This window comes from Calonectris borealis, chromosome 8 (genome assembly GCF_964195595.1).
Source record: "Calonectris borealis chromosome 8, bCalBor7.hap1.2, whole genome shotgun sequence".
NCBI lineage: Eukaryota > Metazoa > Chordata > Aves > Procellariiformes > Procellariidae > Calonectris > Calonectris borealis.
In genome coordinates this window covers 30,713,942-30,738,898 of record NC_134319.1, presented here as the reverse complement: position 1 = coordinate 30,738,898, position 24,957 = coordinate 30,713,942, and the positions used below count along the sequence as shown (strand labels likewise).

The following is a 24,957-nucleotide window of genomic DNA, read 5'->3' as shown; positions in this document are numbered from 1 at the left end:
GACATCCAGCCTCTGTCTCAGCAAGGCTCCCAGCTGTACCTTGAGAATTGCACATTGCTGGCTTTGCTCTGGCAGAAGAAAATTCTGTGGTGTATTCCAGCAAACCTCTGTGGTGAAAATGTGCGCTTCAGTTGGGTGTGAAAGCAATCCTCCAGCCCGTCCGGCCCCCGCTAGGTTCCTATTCTTTTCCTTCTGTTTCCATTGTCCCAGATTTTCAGGGTGCTGTAGATATATTTCTCTCCCCAAGCTGGTTACGTGCAGGCTGTGGTTTGGGATGAGGAGGAGAGGCAGCTACGCTGGGGGTACGAGGACAGAGATAGCAGACAGATAGCACCCAGCTGTAAATGGAACAAATTTCCCCAAGGATAATATCCACCACTTATTTCTCAGCACAGAGCTTTGCAAAGAGTAGCCGTGATGCCTGTGGCCAGCACATCCAGGTGTCGGGAATCACCTTCCCAGGTGGAGGAACTGGGTGCCAGTTTTAAGACTCTTCTGTGAGCTGGAGGATGCAGTGATAATTTGAGAAGGAGGTTTGACTTGCTTTAGAAAGTGCCGAGAGAGGAGTTGCCAGCAAGATGCAGATGAGAAGCCTCCTGGCCATGAGTCTATTGCACCTCATCCTTCCAGGAGCAGGGGAAGGAGGGAGGGAAGTGGGCAAAGTCAAGAGTATCTAAAATTGCATTCCTATTTCTGGATCCCTGGCACTGATTCCCTTTCCTTTTCCTTCTGTTTTCCCCTCTTTCTTCATGCTAAGGCGGAAGAGACGAAACTTCAACAAGCAGGCTACGGAAATCCTGAATGAGTATTTCTATTCCCATCTCAGCAACCCTTACCCCAGTGAGGAAGCCAAAGAAGAGCTAGCCAAGAAATGCGGCATCACAGTCTCACAGGTGAGAGAGCCCAGAAATACAGCAAAGATGGCAACTGTTAACGGGAAACCTTAGCGTGGTGAAGGGCATCTGGACCTCAGTCAAGTCAGTCATGTCCCAGTGTTGAGCATTTAATTACTAAATGAGTTTAGCGTAAGTTAGTCTAAGTAGATGGGAGAGCAGACGGCAGACTTGCAGCTTGAAGCCATGGATGGAAAAGGAGAGTTTGGGATAGAATTTAGAAGGGATGAAGGCTTCATGGAACGATGGCTGTGTGTGCAGCCAAGGTGTTAACAGCACAGAAATGATGTGGCGTGACCCACAGAGGCAAAGTCTTCTCCTCCAGGAATTAGTGCTGAGCTGGCTTGCAAGAAGAGCTCGTTTAAGCTGAAGGTCCATTCTTCAAGCCAAGGGATTCAAAGGCAGTAGGAAGAGTTGCACAGATTTTGCTCAATAAGGTAGAATGGACAAGTCCTGGTGGGAAGGATTTGGGTCAGACAGGCTAGTGGTTATAGTTTGTGCTCAAGGAGGGTGGGCTTTCTCAGGGTCGTTTCTCTCTGTCATTACTCTTGTGCTGCGGAACATGCCATCTCCCTGACTTGCTTATCCCTCAAAGAACGGTGGTCAATAAAGACAAATTGAATTATTTCCATACATTCAAGGCAGCCACATAGTTCCTGGAGTCTGTAGCTTTGACCTGGGAGCTGCTGGGATTTGTGAGGAGTGCAACTAGTCCTTGAAGTGTTTAACCGTACATTGCCCAGGCCTGCCCTTCTTTATTTCCTCTCTTTTTGGAGCAAGCTGCGTGAGTGAAAGCCAATCTATATGGCCTCTGGTAGTCTTGTCCTCATGTGAGCTTAGCACTCCCTCTAGGCTCCCATTGCGTTCCCCATCTTGGGCTGCTTCCCAGCCCCAGGCACATGCCTGTTCGTCGCTTGAGTAAACTGAAGACAGCAGTAGCATCTGGTGTCCTTGTGAGAGCATGTCTGCCTTCAGCAGGAGCAACAGCATCCAAGGGTAGGTGTCGTCACTGTGTTGAATGCCTGCTGAGCGACTCCGATTGCATTCCCTGGGTCAGAAGACCCAAACGTTGATTCTGCGCAGAGTTACCTACGAGAGACAGCACATATTGGCTTAAGTAAAACTACAGCTGTCCTGATGTTTCACTTCTCACTTTTAATTTATCTGTTCGCACTTACTTCTCCCTCGCAAAGAGAAAATGCCCGGGAGAAATGCTGCACTTAAGATATTTTTTGACAGTGCTGTTTGAGGGCTGCATTGTGCCTGTCTCCAGGATCTCCCTCCCTTCTTCGTCCAAAGAAGATAGAAACAAACACACATCCAAGTCTCTGTTTTTGCTGAGGCTAAGTGGGAACATGGGACAGCATGAATCTGTGCAAGTCACGAGCAGACTTCAGCTGAACTCAAAGGCTGTCTGGGGTAGGCGGGTTCTTTGCTTCATAAGTTTTAAGATGAAGATGGATTGTGGTGGCCATTTATTCTGACTTCCTTCCCTGTGGCGCTCAGAGGAGTTCACCCACCAGCTCCAGCGTTTGAAGCCAGAATAGCTGTTGTAGAGAGATGGCCAAGTGGGAAGATCACGAAGGAGGACATTGTCATTAATGAGAGAACTGGACCAAGAAGTGGAATGGAGCTCCTCACACAGCACCTGCTCCTCGTGCCGTCCTCTCACTCCTGGGTGCTGATCTGAGTTACTACCTTTTGCCTCCCGGGAGTCCCTGCAGATTATATTTTCTTTTTCCTGCTCTGCAGCAGTGCAGGATTGGATACGTGCAGTTCAGTAGCAGGTGAATTGGTGGATGAAGCCATTTCTGTGTAGAAGTTGCTGAATGCTCTAGGAGGACTGCAGATAGAAAGCATCATAGGAATAAAAGCATATGGGTTTCCGTTATCAACACCCAAGCCAAAATAGCTTCCCTAAGATGAGGAAAAAATTATGAGCTTCCCGGGATGAGCATCGAATGTTGTCTTCTGTGTCTTGGTGCTTGGGCAGCCCTTTTGGAAGGGAGCACTGATGTACTTGCTCACTGGCAAGCAAAGGGAGAATGACCCTGGAGCCCCTCAAAGAGATTGATTTGCTAGCTCAAGATTGCAGCTCCAAGCAATCCTAGGAGTGTTGGTGCTCTTCTGGGAGAGTTGCAGCATCCTCCGGCATTTGCCCACCCTCTTCATCCTGACGAGCTTTCTCAAATAAGTGGATGGAAGTTGTCTTCTGCTTAGAGACCTGCACGTAGGAAGGTCTGGTGCTCTGTGTTCAGTGTTATCAAAGAAGCTGAGAGCTGCTTCCCAAACTGTAGGTTGAATATTTCCCACATCTTCTCTGAAGTTGCTCAGTGTGACATAGTGCCCACAAGTAAACAGGGTTATCATCAGCAGGGTACTAAGTGGGATTTTGGGAATGCTGAGTTCATGGTGGTTCGGGAGGTACCCTGACATTTTCCCTGGGAAGCAGTTCTGGCCAGATACCACAGTCTGGTTTCACAGACGTCAGAGTTACCTATCACTGTGCTGTACCTCTGACATGCAAACTTTGGGGTGTTTATCCAGACACCTGGCAGGTTGTCCAAGTGACCTTTCTGTCAAGCATTCATGCTACTGATCCCGGGATATCACCCTGGCAGTCTGCGAGGATCACTGCTCGGACCTCTCCTTCGGGCTTCCTGAGGTTCATGCATTGCACTGCTGCGGGCACAGGGAAACAGCTTTCGCCAGGACTGGCATGAGCAGAGCTGCACCGCTTCATTTTGCCTTCAGATCTGGCCCATCATTTTCAGCCACTCCCATGACTTCTGAAGAAGCTCAGCCTGCTGCTTTATTTTTTTTAAATAAATCCACTAGCCTCATTCAGCACACTTCTAGCCACTTAGACACATCAGGCCCATACTGGTATCTGGACAAACACAGTGGAAACATCTCCTCCCCCTTTCCAAAGGACACACTTGTTCCCTGGAACCAAAGTTAGGTCTTACAACGAGCCCTGAGCTCCCTCTCCAGCCTTCCCCTGAAGCTCCTGGTTTATATAGTGGCTCATGGTAAACCATACAAAGCCGAGTTCAGCTGGATGAAGAGCATCCACTTCTAGCCTTTTGCACTGATTTCACTCAGGTGAATCAAAAGCAGAGCTTCAGTGATATCAAGGCAATTTTGTGTGTCAGCCAGGCTCGAGATTGGGAGTTTTACCTGAAAGCCACACTGGCTTCTCCAAAGGGAGGAGAAGGGGCATCTGGGAATCAGGGCATCTGTCCCTGTCAAAGGGACACTGAGGAGGAGTCAAATAAAAAGTTCCAAAATGACACATACTCATTTTTAGATTGTGCCATTTCAGGGTCATTTCACTTTCCCAGGTTTTTTTAAACCCATCTGATATTTTCGTGGGGTGGGTCTAGTGGTTCATGTGGAGCATCCCCTTAGTGGACGTCCCATCCATAGAAGAACCAGACGCATCCACGCAAACCCGGCCCTCCCAAGGGGGTCCCACCACCTTTCCTGGGCTTAGTGTGGCGCACGTGGTCGGAAGGTCTTCCTTCCACGGCTAGGAAACGGGGAGCGGGGGAAGAATATGCACTGCTTAATCTGAACTAATCCACCTTCCTCACCCAGCTGCACTCTCCAGAGCCGAAACGTTAACGTCTTTGTCTTCTCTTAAACTTGCTCTAGGTATCAAACTGGTTTGGAAATAAGAGAATCCGGTACAAGAAGAACATAGGTAAATTTCAAGAGGAAGCCAATATTTATGCTGCCAAAACGGCTGTCACGGCTACCAATGTGTCAGCCCATGGAAGCCAGGCTAACTCACCCTCAACTCCCAATTCAGCTGGTTAGTTTTTGGTTTTTTTTATTTTGGGTCATTAGTGTTTGGTTTTTTGTTTGTTTCCCCCTTCCCTCTAATCTCTCTCTCTTTTTCTCCTTTTGGTTATTTCAATTTTTTATTTTCTGGTTTTGGTTGGCTCACTTTTGTGGTCTTTTAAAAAAAAAAAAAAGAGAGATGGCTTTCTTTTTTGGGGTTGTTTTGTGGGGGTACTTTATTTTCTTTGCCTTTTTTTGTTTGTTTTTTCCCTCTTTTCTCTTTTCTCTTTTTTTCTCTCCCCTTTCCCTGTTTTGTTTTTTGTTGGAAAAGCAATGTGATCAGACCTTGTGACTGACAGTGCCGCGTTGGGGGTTATATGCATGGATGGTAAATAGAAAACCAGAAAAATTATCTGAAAAAAGGTTGCTGGGATTGCTTGCACTTTGGGGGGAGAAAAAAAAATTGAAAAAAAGTCCTTGCATAATGGTTCTGTTTCACTGGGGCTGAAAGCATGAGTGGCCCTAATGGGTAAACCCCAACATTTCTGGGATGTCCTAACTCATGCCATTTTGGGGATTGTTTTGAGTAGATTTTTATCCTTTGATTTTCTTTCTGTTGTGGTTACTTTTGATTGCTTACATGACAGTGTCTGGATCACCTGCAAGAGTGTGCTTTGTGTGAATTTTATTTTCCCTTTGTACGACCCAGGGAAATCCATGGGTCTTTCCCTTCCCTTCCTTTTCCCCCTTTCCTGCCCATTTGCTGTGGTTTCCATTTGTTTGTTTTGAGGGTCAAAGGCACAGAGCACTTTGCCCAGATTTCAACTCCTCCGCTAGAGAATGATGCTTAGTTCATGCATGGTACCTGCCACGAGGACGGCCAACCCAAAAATGATCCCAGGCTGCGGTCGGCTGGTTGTGCTCCGCTCCCAAGAGCAATGGAAAATTGGGATTTGATTAAAAGGAGGGGAAAAAGCGATCTTCATGGGTGCCATGTACTTCGTTATCCATACAAATATCTGTGTGCCTCTTTTCTTTTTAGGGGTGGGAGGGAGCGTGGGAATGTGTCACTCTTGTGCCTTTGAGCTCGGTGTCTGCTCATGGTACCCTTTCACCGGGGCATGATGCTTGCTGTTATCAGGTAGGCTACTAAGAGGAAGGAAACGATGTGGGAGCAAAGGGGATGGTGGGCAGCAGGAGAAGCTGGGTGTTCAATAGACCACTGGTGGTACCCCATGCTAGCTGCTATCAGGATGTGCTTCTGTAGTGAGTGCAACCCAGCCTGTAACAGGTATCAGAGGAATCACGCCCCAGAAGCACCCCTAGATCTGGAGGATTTGGGTGGAAGGTGAAGAAAGCAGAGCCAGGGGGTCAAACAAGGGGAGAAACCAACGGCGTGGGTCTCTGGCTGATCTCCCAAACCAGTGGGAGCGCAAAGGCAGTCCGCTACCCACGAGCTAACGTGGGAAGCAGTGGTTGATCGCTCTGTGCTGCAGAGCTCGTCCACACCTCGCAGGGACTCATGTGGATGGCTTGCACAGAAGCAAGTGGTAGAAGGCTTATTCAGTTGGGCAGCAGAGAGAAGTCCCTGCACACAACCCCTTAGTTTCCAGGGGACGTGTTACTTGCTAGGGGTCTGTCCCACAGAGCCACCTAGAGCAGAGATGTTGCAGCTTTTGATTGCAGGTCGGAAATACTGCTGGGAGGCATCTCTTCCACCTCCTCCTCGCCCAGGGCTGCCTGTGAGCGAGCTGTGCTGCCTGCTCTGGCTCGGCGGAGGTGCTCAGAGGGCTCAGGTGGACGCAGCAGAGTTTTGCAGGGACAGATGGTTTGCAGGAATTTTGTTTGATTCTTTTCTTTTTGCCTTTTTTCCCCCGCCTTTTCCTTCCATTGTTTTAACTGCTGAAGATTTAGCTGCAGTTTTAAAAATGTCATCCTTTCCAAACAGCTCACTCAAAATACCTGGTCAGGTGGAGTCTCTTGACATTAAAACCCCCGTGTAGAAAAGGCTGGAGGATAGAGAGCAGAATTGTGTGTGTTGAGGGAGATGCCTACTGCTTGTGATGCTGTCCTGCAGTCCACATCAGCTTGGACCGAAGAAACACAGCTTTCCTTGTTTTCCTCTTTCTTCAACTGGAATCAGATCCAAAGGTCTGGAATAGCAAGGGAAGAGCCTCAAATTGCTTAATCGGGTTTGGATCTGGCCTACATGTAGTGGAATAGGCATTTCCCCAGTGCCTGCCCAGTTAAATAGCGCTCGGTGCGAGGCTGCTTCTTCGCCTTCCCTACAGGCAGTAACACGGCTGTTTCAAAGATAAATTGGCCGGTACCCTGCAGTAAACAGCTAAGATAATCCCTGGGTAACATTACGCTTTCAAGGAAGGACAAACAGTCTTGTTATTAACGTGTAAGACTTGAGCTCCTGGGTCCTCTTTCTGGCTTACTTGTCTGCACTCCAGAAACATTGACCTCTTTTCATGTGCCTAATGTGGCGGTGGTGCTAAAGCAGCACGTCGGTACGAGGGGAGCTTGCGGGCCATGGAGAGCCGCCTTCTGCTAGAAGCAAAGTGTTTCTAACCTGGCCCAGATCCCACCACCCTCCCTGTATGCTGCAGCAGTGGCAGAGCAGCAGGGAGCCCCGCTGTCAGCACCGCAATAGTCTCTGGGTCAGCTTGCAGAGATAATGGGTTTGGATGTCCTCGTAGTCCTCTCTTGAGAAGACGACTGGAAGGGCCTCAGGATTTTATCTCCAACAGTGGCATCCCAGGTTGAGATCTCCCAATCATGAGCTGAGCCTTGCGGATGTAACAGCTCAGTCAAGCATCCCTGCATTGCCACATCGTGGGGCAAAGGCACGTCCTGAGGACATCTGAAGTTGTGTGACCTCCCGTGCTTCAGGTTGTCCTGGAGGTGCTAGCAGCAAGAAGCACACCAGTACACGCTAGGTCTGAAATAAACTGTCCATGAAGGATTTGGAGGATGGTGTCAAGGGCCATGAGCTATCCGGTTGTGCTGAATTGCCACGGGAGGAACGTCGAAGTGGATGAAGAGGTGAAGGACTAAGATGGATGATGCCTCTCCTTTTATACCATGGACTTATTTCTGTTTTCAGATCATTGACTGAGACTTCGATGAGGAAGGAACCTGAACAAAGGCTGGATTTGCAGGGATTTTTTAGGACTTTCTGGTTTAAATACATTGTAGGGCATGTGGAAGGAAGGAGAGTAGGCAGAGGACAGGTCGTGAGAAAGAAGCAACCAGCGATGCAGTCCCTGGAGGGCCATGATGTTGGAAGAGGAGGTGGAACAGGATGCAGTGGGACCTGGGACAAGAGCTAAATTCATTTCTGCTGTGGCTACGCAGGCCCATCTGTTCTCTGCATTGATGCCCATGTTACCGGAGATCGGTGAATGGCTACAGTCAGTCAAAGAGATTGGCCACACATTGACAAGGGCAAGGATTGCATCTGTCTAGCCATCTGGCACGTTCAAAGCAGGGTCCCCCATCCTCGGTCACCCAGGCCTGAATGTCAAACACCTTTTCATCCTGAATACGCACAGTTGGGCTTTATCAGCCAGATGTTCAAATAAGCTGAGATGTCTGGCTCATTTGGGCTAACAACTCCCCATCCTCACTTTGATTGCCTGGACAATCTCAGCACAAAAACCACATGGCAAATGAAAGCTATTTTATGTGGGCAGACCCCTTTGCCAACCAGAGTCCTCAAGGGCCACACACAGGTGATGACATCCAGTGAAATCTTCCATGCAGAGCAGCCAAAATTGTCCTGAGCTGTTTTTTTTTCCTGCTCACCCTTTTGTTTTGTAAAAATCTTCTTTCAGAGCTGCTGATGGAGGGGATCGTGCTGTCTGGAAATGTACTTCATCGGGCACAGGCCTGATTGCTGTATCTTCTCTTCTTTCCCTTCCTCCATTTGTGGCAATCATTTGTCCAGAGCACAGCGCTGGAGAGGATCCTGCTTCACCAGAGAGATTGTTCTGATCGTGATCTCGCTGTCTTGAGTGTTGGTTGGCAAGTGAGAAAGAACAAATGTCCTGCTGGGTCAGCCTAGGCTTTTAGACCTGCTATCAAACTCGGTGGCTTTGTCTAGCTGAGGAGCTACATGGTCCATCAATTTCTTGCCTCATCTTTGGCCATGGTAGAAACACAAGGAAAAGGTATGGGGGGCTTAAATTCTGTGCTCTCAATGTATATATGTCATTGCTGTTGACTTCAACTAGGAGTCTTGTACACATGACCAAAGTCGACTTCAGTGGTTTGGTGTGGTGGATCTCTGTCTCATCGGTGGTAGGTGGTATGAGGCAGCAGATGAGGATGGCTTGATTTCAGTTCCAATGAACACCATTACTGTGTTTGTTTGTTCTTGATGCCGTTTGAAATGTCGGATACTTTAGAGAAAAGGACTTGTTAGAGGTCTCGGAAGATTTGAAGTGAAAGTGGAGACTGTCAAAACATTAGAGAAGACATTAGAGAAGCTGGAGAAGCAGCTCTCTGAAGAGCTGGAGAAGTGGTGCAAGAAATACCAGCAGTCAAGCTTGTGAAGATTTCTTAATTGGAGGCAAACTTGAAGTGGGTTTTGCTCATCATATTAGGGGTGGAAGAGTTCTCTTTGCGGGCGTTGTTTTGATATAGGCTTTCACCCAGCAGCAAGAGCTGTTTAAACTTTTCCAACACTCTTTCTGAAGCTGGTGGTGCCCTGATAGAAATTCAACACTAAGGAATAGTGGTGATAGGTCGTGGTTTTGATACGATGTCTGGATGCTGGATGTGGAACCACTGTTCCGCACTGCTACAAGTCATGAAAAATGTTGGTTTTTCTGGTGGTTTTTTTTGTTTGCATACAATAGCATTAAGCGTCTTCCATGCCAAGATAAGAGCCTTTTCCTCCTTGATTCAGAAGCTCAAAGATGGTTGTTACCTCTCAGTTCTTGAGGAGCCCCAGGTCAAATTACGACCACTGAAAACCTTTGGTGTGTTTACAACGGAGCCTTTCAGAGGGACAGTTTAGATTTATGATGGAGCCTCCTCTAGTGGAAGGATTTGACTTGTATTCCTGGATCTTGTCTCCATGGAGGATACCAGAGTCTTAATTTGCAGGGCTCTTCACACTCCTGCCCCCTCTCCCACCCCAGTGCATCAGCCCCTCTTAGCCATGTCTGAGACTTTGGGCTGTCGTAATTTTCATACATGGCTACTACGGAGACAGCAGAGTGCTGAAGCAGCAGAGCAGCAGCGCAAAGGGCTCTCTGCAATTATGCCTCTGATACAAATGCATCCATACATGCAGGGCCATTGGTATGCGCATATTTATCTTTGCATCCACAACAGCGGCAAGACATATTTACCGTTCAGATATGCACATATATTGTAAAAATACCCTGTGCCAATAGCAGCGTATATCTTGTAAGTGACATCTCCAGCGCTCCTCATGATTTCCAAGACACCGGCACTCTTCAGAACTAGAGTTTGTGGCTGTTTGCTTATTTTTATTTCTTCCCTCCCAGTCTCAATTTTACGGCCAGGTTTGTTAAGTTTCAATAAAATATCAGTTAAGTTTATGACATTTTTATTTTTTATTATTGTTATAATTTTCTTTTGGTAGGGAAAGGTGGGATGAAATGTTGTTCTGCTAGGGGCAGAGCGATAGCGGTACTCTGTCAGGTGCTCAGGGATTCCCGAGTCCTCTTCCCAGCTCTGCCACTGATTATTTGTATGATCTCAAAGGTTTCTGCTCACCTTAAAAGAATAGGAGAATATTCTTTGCTTCTTGTGAGTGGTAGCCGCAAAGTTCTTAAGTTCTCAGCCACTGCAGGAGTACGAAGCCACGTTCCTGCCCTGTGCTTTTCGTGCCGGTGGTCAAAGTGATCTTTCAGAAAACGTGGTAGGAAGCATCTTTGTGTATGTGAAAAGTGCCTATCTTCATGCTTAGAGTTGAGCAGTGTCACGGTGGGCTATCCTCAGTCTGCCAGCTCATTTCCCTAGATTTTTTGCCGTTAAAATAGCAAATAATCTGAGAGGTCGGGAAGTGACAGGAGCCCTTTGCCAGCTGAGCAGAGGAGGTGATGGTTACAGCTGCCTTCTGACTAGTCCCGGTTATTTTACGCTGCGCTGTGGGATTGCTTTCTGAAACAGGTTGGGCAGGGTTGACAGTGAGCACAGACAATGAGCTATTCCTGGCTCTGCTCTTTTCAGGCACCGGTGGGAGGGTCCTGATCTAAGACTCACTGTGCTCAAGATGAATCTTTCTCTTGACTGTCTTGGGTGTTGTATCTAGCAGTGATGTTTCTGCTTTCCTTCAATTCTGAGAATTGCCAGCACCTGACAAAAGAGCCAGTTGCAAAGAGAGCAGCAGAGAGTTTAGTGAACATGAAGTCTCCAGCATAGACCTCCCACCTGCTCCCTGACCTTTCTTGGAGATGGCTTCCTTCAGAGGACCCTTCCTGGTCCACCTCCAAGGCAGAGCTGGGGTCTGTCCAGAGTGTTTCTTCACTCTCCGGCAAAGGGAGGGGGATTGCCAGGCGTCTCTCAGAGCGTACGCATGAGCCATAGTTGGGCAATTCCACCAGGACTGTGGTTGCCAGTCTTCCAAGTTGGAAGTGGCAGTGGAGATGATGAGAGTGTATTTGGGGTTGGAGCTGAAAGTGTAGCTGACCTGGGCCCCTGAAGTCTCTCCTTTCCAAGGCTAACGTCATGTATATAACCAAACCTTGCACGTTGAGCTGTCTCACACTTAACGCGCTGATCTGCACGATAAGTTCTGAAATAATCCCATAAAACCTTTTTATTTATTTTTAACCCCCTTCCCTCCTCCCCCGCCTTCCAGTTACATGATGGGTTTGCTTCTCCCGTTCACTAGTTGAGGAGGTGCTCAGATATCTCGAAGCTGGAAGCAGAAAGCCTTGTTTCTGCAAAGACGGAATTATTTTTTTTTCTTTTCATTTGTCGTCTTTTTTTTTTTCCTGATCCCACCCAGTTGTCTTCACCGTTATCATTTTTTAGCGTAACGTTGGCGACTGGTGCATGCGGTGGGGAATTTGCTGACAGAGCTCATTCTTCTGGGGCAGCTGGCCCAGGAGGGCTGTGACACCCTGTGCTCTCTCATGGCCTGTCACGATGAAAGACGCTTGCTGACGTGATGGGTACTGGGAGTCTGGCCCAGGTGCCTTCACGTTTTTGCGAGCCTTCGATCCTGGTGCACTGCAGTTCCCACCAGTGATGGGTTCCTGATGTCCTGAAGGCAAACCCCACGCACAGCTCCCTCGCAGAGCTCCCCATGGCTCAACGGGAGCTCCGGCCATGGAACTGGATGGTGTCTGGATGTGCTCACCCTGCAGAGAGCAGCACAGTGTAGACTTACCCACCCTGATCTGAGCTTCTCGGAAACAGCAGTAGCGTGGGTCTGGTTCGCCCTGCTGAAAAGGCTTCCGCTCTTGATAGCGAGGCTTGTTTGGGTAATTCTGTTCTCCAGTGCAGTCTGCCGGGTGGACACCTCCAACAACCGAGATTTTCAAAGCTGCCTGAAGGATTTTGGTGCCCTGAAACGAAGGGAAGGGGCTATTCCGAGTCCTCCAGGCTAGGTGTTGTTTGTCTTAGTCGAGAGCATGAAGAATCCTTCCTCCAGCCGAGGAGCTGTTGAAGAATGTTCTTGGCATTGAGCTGTAACAACATGTGGCTTTGAATAACCTCAAGAGTGCATCCTTTTTTTTTTTTTTTTTTGCTTGCTCTGTTCTTCATACTACTAACCTGACTGTGTGTTTTGGTTTTGTGGTTGCTTTGCATGTTGTTCCTTCCTCTTGGCTGAGAGTCATGGGGTGGATCTTTTTCCTTTCTGTGATTCAGGTGCCTCACTCTTTCCTTTCCAGGTTCTTCCAGTTCTTTTAACATGTCAAACTCTGGAGATTTGTTCATGAGCGTGCAGTCTCTCAATGGGGATTCTTACCAAGGGGCCCAGGTTGGAGCCAACGTGCAGTCACAGGTAGGGACCCATCCGATGTACTGCCAGTGAATGCATTAGTGTTGGAGGAGCCTTTGATTGTATTGGCACTTCTCCCTCCCGTCCGAAAAGAGCAAATCTCAACCAGCACAAACGAACCAACCAACACTTAAAAAAGGCAAACCAAACCGAAAAAAACCAACCAACCAACCAAAAAAAGCAACAGCAACAACCACCAAAAAAAATCAATCCGAAAGAAACCAAAACCAAACACCCAACCAAACCAACAACCATGGTCTTGAGGAGACTTGCCCACACTTTGTGAATGCATTTGGCTCTGGCTTGATAGTCGTACTAGGAGGAGAGGAGGTTCAGGAGAACAGGCACGAACTCAAATGAAAGCAGCTGAGGTTTAGATTCTGCTTGCTTTATTCTTCCAAGGGATGTTTGGACTGGTGTCTCATTTTACAAGGCTTCCACGTACTCCTTTGATGCCAAACCAAGTGTCTACTGAAAGGCGAGAAATGCTCAAAAAACAGCTAGATTTTTTTTTTTTTACTTAAAAGCCACCCCTCATCATCTCCCCACCTCCCCAGAGCACACAGGCACTCCCACCACCCATGTACACACCAGCAAGACAGAGCAAGGGAGCTTTGAGCGGCGTTACTGAAACTTCAGCCTGTGCTTTGGGCAAAAAAGAAAGAAATTAACATAGCCAGGAACTCACTCAGATCTCCCACCTCCCATCCAATGTCCAGTTGTGCCATGAGTCCACTCCCTGACGTCTAAGGCTCTGTACTGTGTTGAGAGACGACAGCCACTCTGACACTTCTGCATCAGGCAAGGAGAGCTCTCTAAAGCTGAGGTTGCTCCCCTCGCAGTGCTGGACGCAGAGCAAGTGTGCCATCCGTGGGCAACGAGATGTGCTCGCCACACGTACCACGGCTAGGGCTGGGCTTGGGGAGTGGAGGGAGAGGAACGGGGCGTCCGGAGGAGAGCTGCCGGTGCCTTTGCCATGGTAGGTATATTCCCTTTCTGGGCCCTCCGAAATGAAGGCGCTCGGCCGACTCCAGGGATCTCCTTCCACTCGATGAACGTGGGTCCTCGAGCGCGATAGTGGAGCCGGCAGCAGTGATGTGCTCCAGAGGTCCCACCCCACGCTTGCCACGCTGTTCTCCCTCTCCCTTCTTTTTTGTCGCAAGACTTGGGACCAAGGAGAGCGTGACGGGGCCGCCGGGGCAGGCGCGGGGTGGCGAGGGAGGCAGGAGCGGTCCTCTGGCTCAGCTCTCACCGCCAGACCAACTGCGGTTCTCTTTTCCCCCTTTTTAAATATATACCTTTATTACTATTATTATTATTACTGTTTGTTTTTATCTTGCCAAAGATGAACTGAAGCAGCTTTGCCCACTAACCTTTCATTCACTCTAATTTGTGTCTTTGTTGTCGTTGGTCTGTTTAGGTGGATACCCTTCGCCATGTTATCAGCCAGACAGGAGGATACAGTGACGGACTCGCAGCAAGTCAGATGTATAGTCCGCAGGGCATCAGTGTAAGAAAAAAAAAATAGGCTTGGGTTCTTGTGGGTTGGTTTTTTTTTTCATTTTTGTTCTCTCACTACCAATTATTTCAAAGCCATAGGGCTCAGAATGCCACTTAGTAGGACTTGTCTTTGCTTTTACGGTCACCTAGTTTATTGCTTCTGTATCGGTCATGCCAACGGCAGAGCTTTGCCCACAAAAAAAGTGGCGACCGGGCAGGCTTTGTGCAGGCAGCTGGCGTCTAGGACTGTCAGAGCCGATCAGCGTTCGCCTGGCACCTGCGGCCACACGCGCTCGGCCGAGAGGAGCTGCTAAACAGGTGACACCTCGCGTAACCGCAGTGGGGAATGTCACCGCGAACACCCCGGTCCAGAGATGGCTCCACACGGAGACCAATGGCACCATCCCGGAGCGACCGTCTAAAAATAACCCATCCCTGGCCGGCGTCCGAAAGCGCGGTGGTGATGGGGTTGGCAGCAATAACGATTGCAAATAAAAGGAGAAAAAAAACCCACAAAGCCAACCAACATCAACCCAAGAAAACCTCGCCCAACCGGACTGGGGGAGGATGCGAGGGGGAGGGCGGTCTCCGGAGCATCTTCTCCTTGTTCTTGGGTGCGCTGGCGGGTTCTGACTAGCATGAAAATTCGTAGCGACAAGCTGTGTCGCACAGGGGGAAATCGATCAGACACACACAAGGAGAACCCAGTGTAGATTCGGGACAGCAATCCAACTTCATTTCTCAGATCAATCGTCTGCCATCTCAGCAGCGGTGACAGCAAGCTGGGAGAAGAGGGCAGCCTGGAAAAGGAGGCTGTGAGCGCCGAGTGGGTGGTGGCGGTGGTGTCCGGGGTGGCACGGAGGAGGGGGCGGCTGGCCCTGGATGTGGCTGGCTGCAGCAGTCCCCATCGAGGAGGTTGAAGGTTGAGGTGTGGTGTCCTCTGGGTGGGACGGTGGTCCTGCAGCCGAGCACCCTAGTGGGGTGCACTGTCCAGTGCCATCACCCTCCTGGCCAAGGCTTGTGCTATTTGTCACTGCGTGTGTGACAGTCTTCGGGCCATCAGCGTGCGAGTGGCCGCCGCCGGTGCGGGGAGAGGGTGCAGGGAAAGGGGTGCGGCGGGACGGGGGGTTGCGCTCCCCTCTCCTGCGGGCGCCAGGGCTTAGCGGGCAGCTTGACGTCAGGAGGCAGAGGCAGGGAGGATTTGTGAAGTAATGTAATTGAACATGTGCAGATAATTATGTCTCATTACATAAGCCCGTTGCAAAAACGGCGCTTGAAAATGCCACATGAAAGAGCCTATCGTTCCGCATTAATTTCTCCGTGTGCTGAATTTATTCCCTTTCTGGCTTTTTAATACTTGGAGAGTAAATGAATCGCAGGCTGATCATGATAAGAGATGATACTTTTGTACAAATTAAAATACCCCCAAGGAAAGAGGCTGAGCTGATTATGGTTGCAGTTGGCTTGGAAAATAACGGTGGGCTGGGTTAAGCCAAAATTTGGGGGGGAGGGTCGCTGCCGGGGATTATGAGGCAGGGAGGGGGCGATGGGGGAGAGGAGAAGAGAGAGGTAGGGGAAACTCAAAAGCCGAATAGGACGAGGAGGGCTGAGCTGGTATTTCTGACTGTGGTACTGGGACAACCAGTGTTACCATGACCAGCACTGGGAACTGGTGAGCTGAGAGCAGCAGGGCTCAGTGGTCCCCCCTGTGCTTCGCAAAAGGGACCTGGCATGGTGGCTTCTGATGGCTGCTCAGGCTGGTTTTCTAGGAGGACAGGAGCCCAAATTGGATGTTGTTCAGAGAGGGGCAGGGTGGCAAGTGGGCGAAGAGACCATCTGAGTTTGGGGGTGACGCCTCGTTTCCCTATAAAGCTTTGGTAGGCATGGGGAGCAAGTCAAGGAGTCCAGATCTGAACAGATAGTTTAGAAAGCATCTTCTAGGTTGTTTCTCTGTCCCTGAATGTTTTGCTTCCCCTGTATCCCAGGCAGCATGCTCCTCCCTGTAGCTTTTATTGTCACTTAATGTCTTCCCGTCCAGCTAGGTCTCTTGACAGCCCTCAGTATTGCTGCCCTCCAGGGAGCATTGGTCCTGGGCAAGGTCCTGGGGAGCTGGCAGTGCAGGCAGTGCAGGCAGGGTGGTTATCTCATAGCAGGCAGGGCTTCCCTGCCTCTCCCCTGAACCCTTTAACGCCAAGGATGGGCAGCGGGATGCAAAGGAAAGCTGCTAGTGACACAGAAAGCTGCCGTCCCCGCGTTACCCGAGCATCCCCGTGAGCTGCTGGAAGGAGATGAGCCGAAACCTAGTCAAGAGCCCTGTCACAAAGATGTCTGCACAGGGCTGAGGTTAAGTCATCCCTGGAGCCCGTCAGGGCTGGGAAGTCAGCAGCAGGTTGCCCAGCTCTACCACTGCAAACCTTGGCAGGGGAGACAACGCTCGGGGTTTGCCTTCCTTGATGGAGGATGAATTTTTAAATGCATGTAAGTCATGACAGCTGAGGACAGGAATCTACCCAAAGCCCAGCTCCCTCCGTGGCTCTGCAGCTCAACGGCCGACAGACCACTCTGCGGGGCGAAAAGGGCTGGAGTTGGTTCTGCATCATTAGTAGGATAACGGGCGATGTCCCACCCATCGCGATCTCTGTGACCCACAGTGATGGCTGAGGCAGAGCGAGAACAGCCACCTTCTCCCCCGCAGGTGGAGATGGCGTTGGGCAGTGCCGGTCCTGACAAGGGATGCGATTGCTCTTGGTGATGGAGGGGTGATAGAGGCAGGAGCCATCTTGAGGATACCCGGTCTTGGGTAGCACTGAGAGGAAGGAGGGAACCCCCCACCTGAAAGGAGGGAATGTTTTGGGCCTGATCCAGCCCTTTTTGCAAGTTTTGAGGTTGAGGGGTTTTGCACCATTAAGTGAGAGGTGTTAAGTGTCAGGTCCCTCTGGACAGTGCTTGTTTAGGGGGGTCTGCCTGTGTACCCAGCCAGAGGTCCCCAAGCCTAGGGGTTTCAAAGCATTTAGATGTCCAGGTTCTGGTGGGTTCCAGTAGAAGTTGGATCTTTATTGCTGTAATCCTCTGGAGAGTCCCAGCCCAAAACATCGCCCTTCCTGCCGGTGCCCCGTGGCCGTAAATCCATAAAGTGTTTTAGTTCCCCCATCTGCTGCTATAGCTCATCCCTCATGAATGAATGAGCTATAGTCATCTTAAAGAAAAACCCTTTCAAAAATTTCTTTTGGGACTTTATTTAATTTATAGATCATTTAAAAGTCTAAAATGAGAGGCTATTTTTAAAGTTCATCAGAGTGCGAGGTTTTTGATTTAAAACCGCTGTTGTGCAGAGCTGTGCCTGTTTACAGTGTGTGTGACTCTGATGGTAGTGGTCAGTGGCAGGTTGTGCCGTTGGGTTTTGCACCCACTCTTGTCGGCGAGGATCACTGGGCATTGGTACCTGTAGGAGGTGAGACCTCCTCGCTTGTGCTGAGACATTTTTCTCTAAGAATTTGAGCCTTGAAAAGAAAGTTGTTGCTCTGTTCCTTAGCAAGCTACAGTTCATGATCATGATCAAGAGCTGGGATATGGAAGTTGGTCTGGCAGAGCTTCAGTGCCCGAGTTCCATCCATCAGGAATGCCTTGGTGTGTCCTGAAGATTGCTGCTGTGACCCTTGCAAAGTGATGGCCAGACAAGGCTGGATTCTCTGGTGTGTAGTAAGAGCTTCAGTGCGTATCATGAGACCCTGATACAAGCTCTTAAAAGCTCAGAGATCTGAAACCTCTTTGAGGCTACTCCCCATCTGTCAGACTTGCCGGTATCTAGTGTGTTTGGAGCTGACACCCTGCCCCATCGATGGTGGGACAAGGATTTGGTCACAGAAGGTGGGACATCGAGACAGCCTCCGTGCGAAGCGGAAGGCGCCTTTAAAAATTGGCAGAAAGTCATCTCCCAGCCCCTCGTAGGAGGCCCAGGCGGAGAGCCAACCAGACTTGCTGGAGGTGACAAAAATGCTGTGAGACCTGTGTGGAAATGGGCACCAAAACCAGCTGCTTCAGCAGTCTGTCACTGGGGCTCCACCACTTAGCCACCAAGGCCTTGCCTGAGCTCTGGCACCAGAAGGTGACATGTGAAGAGATGTCCTGGAGACCATTGCTCTGTCTTTGGTTTCCCCCCCTCCTGAAGAAGTCACAGCTGTGTGCAGGGGCTCCTCAGAGGGTCTGCAAGGAGCAGCAGCCTCTTCAGAAGACTCTTCGTCTTTGAGGGAGATCCCAAGGGATCTCCTTGCTCTAGAAAGAGGCAGGGCCGGCTGGGTGGAATCAGATGCATCCTTCACGTGGCTCGGTCCATGCAGCAACAGGCTAAACTCCGGGAAAGGAGGAGATGAGTGTGGATGGTGCCTACATGCCCTCTGCCTGGGGAAGGATCCGGCCTTCTCATGGACGGGTTGTCCATAGCAAAGGATGGCATCAAGTCATGGCCAACCTTGGGGCCTCCTTTCCATCGCTTGACCCATAACTTAGGGCCGTCCCAGGCTGGGGGACCAGGAGGGTGTGGGATCTGTGGAGGGTGCCCCGACGCGGGTCAGCCTCTCCCCAACATCCTCTTCCCACTGGATACCACCGAGGTGGTCATCGGCAGCACAGACTCCTGCAACGCATGAAGGCTGATTCCCAGTCTCGAGTGCAATGAGGCTCCCCAGCAGTGTGGGGGGCAGGGTGCTAAACATCGAGGCACCGCCGTCGCTGTCTGCAAGACGCTCTCCCTCTCGCTCCTTCCAACCGCGGCTGGCACGCAAAAGCCTCGCTAAAAATAGTTGAGCACAATAGGGACGGAGCCCTGCTCCGCGCGGCCCCCTCCGCTCTCCCCCCTCCTGCTTGCCGTAATGACCCTGCAAACACTAAATGGCATCTGAGTGCATTAAGCAGCAAACTCTCCGGTGACATAGCAATTACGGCTCTGAAATAGATTTGGTGCGTCACGGAAGATAAGGGTTTTGAAAGTTTCTGTTGTGATTATAGCTTGTAACTCCAACAAATAACAGGCTTGGTAATAAGAGGCTGCCAGCACAGCTATTGTGGTTCTCTCTCACTGATGGCACGTAAATTGCTATTAATGTCCTAAGTGTACTTGAATATGCCAGTCTCGGGGCGGTGGAGTTGGCTCTGTGTCTCTCTTTACGTGGCCTGTCATTGTCGGGCTGATAATCTACGGTAATTGCTGCCTCTTGCAGCGGTCCAAGACGTGTAAGGGTGGATATTGCATCTCGGGGAGCGCAGGGACAGTGGGTCGGGGCCTGGCTGTGGATGGAAGCTGGCGGGGGTGGTGGGCACGGCAAGCCGTGCAGGTGGGGGGCATGCGGGGCTGGTAATGTTTGTGCATAGTCTGGTTTCATGCTTGCACCTAAGGTGAAATGGAACAGGATTTGCTAACCTGCCAGCAAGCTCAGGGCGTGATTCCTGTCTTCCTTGCTGTTGCCTGAACCCCTTTGCAAGGGAGCGTGTTTGCAAGCTCCCATGTGCACATGGAAGAACACGCAAGCCTGTTGTGTCTGTCCACGCCTCTGTCTTTTCTGCTTTGTGCGTGTCCCGCAGCGACGTGGTTTCATACCTCAAAATGTGGGTTCCCCTGCCTCCCCCATGGTCGGCTCTTTGCTCGCATCTCGGCTGCCCCTCGGGCCGGCGGGAGCTGGTCAGCAGCATGGACAACCTGCTGGCAAGTCCCGGACGGCTGCTCAGCGCCTCGGGGTGACGAAGCTTTTCCTACCTTTACCCCACTTTGGGTGTCTGCGGGGTCCCGGCAAGCGGGGGCTGTCGGGGCCAGTGATGGATACCCTGTGCTCGAGGCAGCGGGACAGGCAGCCAGAGAGGGCGAAGCAGCCCGGGCACGTCTAGTGCTCAAACATGGGCAGGAGTTGGGAAGGATTAATTAGCTGAGCACTGAATCAATGTCAGAGCAAGCAGAGGAGGTTGGGTGCGACATCTGCTCCCCTCCGAAGGGGATGGCAGCCGCAGAGGAGCAGCTTCTGTGTGCTGCCGGCTCCTGCCTGCAGCAGCCGAGGCCCTCCAGTAGCTCTGCTCTCGAGGGGCTGAAGAATTTGGCTGTGTCTGGTTTTAGAAGAAACAAGTTGTCTGCCATGCTTTGCTGTACGAACCCTCAGAGGGGATATGGTGGTGGCATCTCCATTGCGCTGTGGCTTGGGGTCCCTCGAGGAGGGGTGACGGGGACCAGCCCTGAGGCGGCAGAAATTTGTTTGTGGTTTTACTGCAAAGTGAGGAGGGGAAGGCTCTTGCGTTGGGAGCAAAGAGGTGGCCCAAATCCCTGAACGTGGCCTTCGCGGTGGCAGGAGAGGTGTGTGGGCAGCGTGTCTTCCCCGCAACAAGGCTTGGTGCTGATAGCTTCCCCCCGCACAGGGACCGCGCAGGAGGAGGGGTGCCTGGAAGGGCAGCAAGGGGGGACACGGCACGGCTCAGAGGTTCCTCGGGATCCATCGCTTGTTCTGCGTGTTCATAGCACCTGGGTCCAGATGACGTCCCAGGGTAGGGTTTCTGGAGTGAGGTGTTTGCTATTTTCCTCCTTCCGTATGGGGGAGGGTTCTATTTGGGGGTAAAAAAAACCTAAACAACCAGAGCTCAGGGTTTCTGCAGAAATACGTATTTTTTAAGGGACAGAATTTCCATGAGCACTTGCAATTTACCAAAACCCCTGTTCTCAACAGAATTGTTTCTGGCCCCATCCCACTGATGGAGCCCCGTGGTCTGCGGTGGGATGGGGGAGCCAGAGGGGACATTTTTGCCTCCTACATCAGCCCCTACCGAGTGAGAAGCTGGGGGGTCCGAGGCGGATGGGTGACTTGGCTAGGGCCAGGCGTGCCGTTGGGTGACTGACGTCTCCGTGTCTCCCTTCCCGCAGGCTAATGGAGGTTGGCAAGACGCTACTACCCCGTCGTCGGTGACCTCCCCCACAGAAGGCCCTGGCAGCGTTCACTCTGATACCTCCAACTGATCTCCCAGCAAATTGCATCCCTGGCTGAGCCGGCCCCGGCGGGGGCAGGAGGGGAGGGGGCCTCTCCTAACACCGCAGCAGTCAGACTGGAGGTGAACCCAATCAGCACACACAAGAAGACTCCTTCTCTTCTCTTCTCTTCGTCGGGATGCTTTTTTCAGCCAATCTGGACACTTCTTTATACTCTCTTCCCTTTCTTTTCTGGGTAGAAGCCGCTCTCCCCCTCCCTGCCACAGCCACAACACCACTCCCTTCCCCTCACCCCTTCCCACCGAAGGATGTGTCGACAGGTAGAAGGATTTTAAGGAGGAAAAGCAAAAATCAACTGCCGCCACACAAAACAACCCCAAAGCAGTGTACGGCCTCGCACTGGGCATCTTTCTGAGGAGCCACAAACGTACCTCAGGCGCGTCTCGCTCCTTCACTAGCAGGCAGCCCCCCTCACCCTCTCCGTCTCTCACGCTACCTCTCCGTAGGGAAACGCCACCGCAGCCCCGCTGCCACCTCGTCTCCGCCGGCCCTGGCCGCAGCCAGCGCATCGCCTCCCCGCACGCAGCCCTGCCTCGGTGAGCTGTCCCTCGGGCACTGCCGGTGACAGGGCGGGTGGACGCAGCCCCCTGTGCACATAGGAGGAGCCGGCGTGCTCTCCTTCGCTTCCAAAAGGTACCGGCCCATTCCCAGCCTCGGGAAACCAATGACTCTTCCCGGTCCCTGCCCTGCTCCGCTGCACATCCCAAAGCCGGATGAGCCGTGAAACCCCACCATCCTCCCTGCCCGCTGTTGAAGGGGAGGAGAGGAGGGAAGGAAACGAGGCAGAGGTGGACGCGAAATGGCCATCGCTGGTAACGAAGGCGCTGAGCACCTCCGTGGTGTTGTACAGGATCAGGCGTGGATGATTGATGGGACCCCAGCAGTTTTCTCATAGCACCTAGGGAGGCCAGCGGTGGAGTTTTTTCTGGCAAGGAGAGTGTTGACGGAGTGTTGGCTCGTGTTTTCGGGAGCGTGCCGCGCTGCAGAAGAGGAGGAGGTGGGTTCCCCAGTGCAGGCAGCACCCAGAGAGGTTGGCGGTACCCGCTGCATTCCCAAAGCCCTGCCAGGCAGGCAGCGAGGGACAGGCAGCGGGATCGCAGGGGCTGGATGCGGTGGGGTGAGCACATCGGGAGCTTTTGGTAACGGTTAATGCAACAGGTTTGCTTTAGGGTGAAGGCTCTGCAAGACGGGTGGATGCCCTGCTTGGGGATGTCTTTCAAGTGACGCTGCTGGTTTTATCCTGGGAGTGGCATCCCAAGTCACGGGAGCACTCTTGGGGTTTCTGGTCCGCTTTTTGGTCAAGCAGTGATGGGTGGTAAGCAAGGCTTCATCCTGCTGAAACACCCCTTGGGGCAGCCGACGCTGGGAGGACACGGCTTTTGTTGAAGAGGGGGTGAGGAGGCACCGGTTTGCCCTGGGCAAGGGGCTGAGCTTTGTGCCGGGGCAGTACTTTTGGTTGCCGGTTCTCTCAGTGGGTGTGAGGAGGCTGAGCTGGCCCGTGGCAAGACCCTGGGTGTCGTGGGGACCGGTGTGGGTGCAGGATGTCTGGCACCTTGTGATGGATCCAAATACCTCTTGGCCGCATCTCATGCTCTTGCACGTCCATGCCCACCCTGCCCGTGCTGGTGCCAGCCATCTCAAGATGGGAACTGCCAGCGCAGAACAGCGTTAAGCAGGAACCATCTAAAATTAGAGCTCTGCCAGAAAAATTTCCACCTTTCTGCTGGAAAAAATAATGCTGGTTGGCCTGCAGACCACAGCAGTGGTGTGCCCACGGCTCCGACACGCTGTCACCTTGCAGCATGGGGCCAGCAGCGTGACTCGCCTGAAGTGGAGGTGAAGCCTGCCTTTCCCTGGGAAACAAGCCCAGAAGGCTCCAAAACATCCGCTCTGAAATTTGTGACCTTCCCCCAAATACGAAAAGTCCCAATTCAGTGGATTTTTTGTTTCTGAGCTGGTGGGATCAGAGTGGAACACAAAAGCTGGATAAGAAACAGCACAAGCTGCTCCTTGCTTAGTCCTTGTGTCTCCAGCAGTGAGACCCTTTCTGCTCCTTTCGCTTCTGTGCCCGGGGACGGGGACCATGCTGCAGAGCGTGATGCGACGTGCGAGGTCTAGGGCTGCCTCCCAGCTGGGAATATGTTAAGAGCAACGAGAAGGTTTTTTCCCCATGAGGACGGTTAGGAGGTGCTGCCCATCTTTCCGAGCCGTGCACCTTCCCGCTCTCCTCCTCCTCCTCCTGTACAGCATTTTAACCATTTCCAGCTTATTTTACGTGAAACCATTCCGGCAAAGCATTTCAGGGACGTGGGACTGGGTCAGGTCTGTTCTCCGGAGCGGCAGCAGTGCCGTACCTGCGGGAATGCCACGGTACCTCTTGGAAACCAACTGGGGATGAGCCGAAACCACCCGCTTACCGGAGCTGGCCCGTGCCAGGGCTGCCTTCCCCTGCCCTGCAGCCGCTGCCCTTCCTGCCTGCACCCCCTGCCCGTGGCATCCCCTGCCCGGGCAGGGCACCCGCTCCTCCACGGTACTCTGCACATCGCCTCCTGGGTTCCCCGGTTGGTCCCTCCGGTTCGCGTTGGCGTAGCTGCTCGCTTGCCTTTTTCTTTGCTTTTTTGTTTTGGGTTTTGTTTCTCCTCCCCTTTCCCCAACCCCAGCCCTGAGTGTTGTGGGTTTTTTTCTTCTTCTTCTTTTTTTTTTTTTTAATTCTTTTTTTTTTTTCTGCCCAGAAAAACCTGACTTCGATACCAAAAAAACAAAACAAAACAAAAAAACAAAAAACAAACAAAAAACCTGCAGAAACTCAAAAAAAATAAAAACAACAGAAAAAAAAACACAAAAAAACTCGACGACTCTTTCAGCTTTATTAACATTTTCCATTGTTTCTTGCGATTTGTGTCTCGTTCTTTGTAGTATTGATGATAACGAACATTTGATAATGAATGTTCTTGTATATTCAGATAAAGGAGAAAAAAAAAAAAACCAAAAACGCAGTCGGAATTTAATAGTGTTTATAATAAAAGAATAAAAAATGACCCTCTTAGCACGCAAAATTGAACAGGGGGAAGGTCCTGTCCCTGTTCTTTCTGTGGCAACAAGCGCTTCATTCCTGTATAGTTTATAACATCAAACTACCTACATTCATCTTCTTTTCTTTTTTGTTTGTTTGTTTTTCCCATGGTTTTTTTTTTCCCATTTTCTCGCATTTGTGAATTAGTTCAAGAATGCTAGAAAAGTGTAGAGTTGTGCACACTCATTTCTTCTTTCACAATGTTTAAAAAGTGACAGTAATTCATTTTGTAAAACTTTAAAAAGAAAAAAAAATGGTTGGAATAGTGAGCATTAATAGGTACAGTCTAACACTTTATGTTTCTTAACGTTAAGACCCAGAAATTACCTTTTATTTTATTTTTTTGGCATTATTTGGGAGGGGAGGGGGGGGGCTTTGATGATGATGCTGAGTTTATTTTGACCTGTCCGAGACGACAGCCTTGCCGCTTCCCTGCGCTTTTGAGCTGTGACCCAAGTGATGTGAAAAGTGATGGTGGTGTTTTGGGGGGGGGTTTCCTCTTCTCCAGGGAGGGTTGACACCCAACCCCAGAAGATCCTTGGCTGGCTGCTCTGGGGCTGAGCGGGGGGGGGAATTACATCTCCAGAGAGGGACGTAATCCCGAGGGGTTTTGGGGAGGAGATGCCGAGGGGTGACAGGAGTCGGGTGCTGAGCCCCTGTGGGTCTCCGTGCCTGGGGGCGATGCTGAGCTGCC

At 51.0% G+C, this 24,957-nt stretch overlaps 1 protein-coding gene across 3 annotated transcripts in view; it reads left to right on the top strand.

The window, feature by feature from the left end:
- Positions 1-24,183, top strand: part of PBX1 (PBX homeobox 1) — a 134,520-nt gene extending 110,337 nt beyond the window's left edge. Inside the window, exons 5-9 of one of the 3 annotated variants that reach the window (XM_075156763.1) lie at positions 758-893; positions 4,551-4,710; positions 12,563-12,675; positions 14,093-14,182; positions 21,068-24,183. In XM_075156763.1, the coding sequence (XP_075012864.1) occupies positions 758-893; positions 4,551-4,710; positions 12,563-12,675; positions 14,093-14,182; positions 21,068-21,160 (592 nt within the window). In that variant the 3' untranslated portion in view covers positions 21,161-24,183. Of the gene's footprint in view, positions 1-757; positions 894-4,550; positions 4,711-5,469; positions 5,680-12,562; positions 12,676-14,092; positions 14,183-21,067 lie in introns of those variants that run through there. The other 2 variants (XM_075156764.1, XM_075156765.1) reach the window with 2 other exon arrangements.
- Positions 24,184-24,957: the final 774 nt, after the last annotated feature.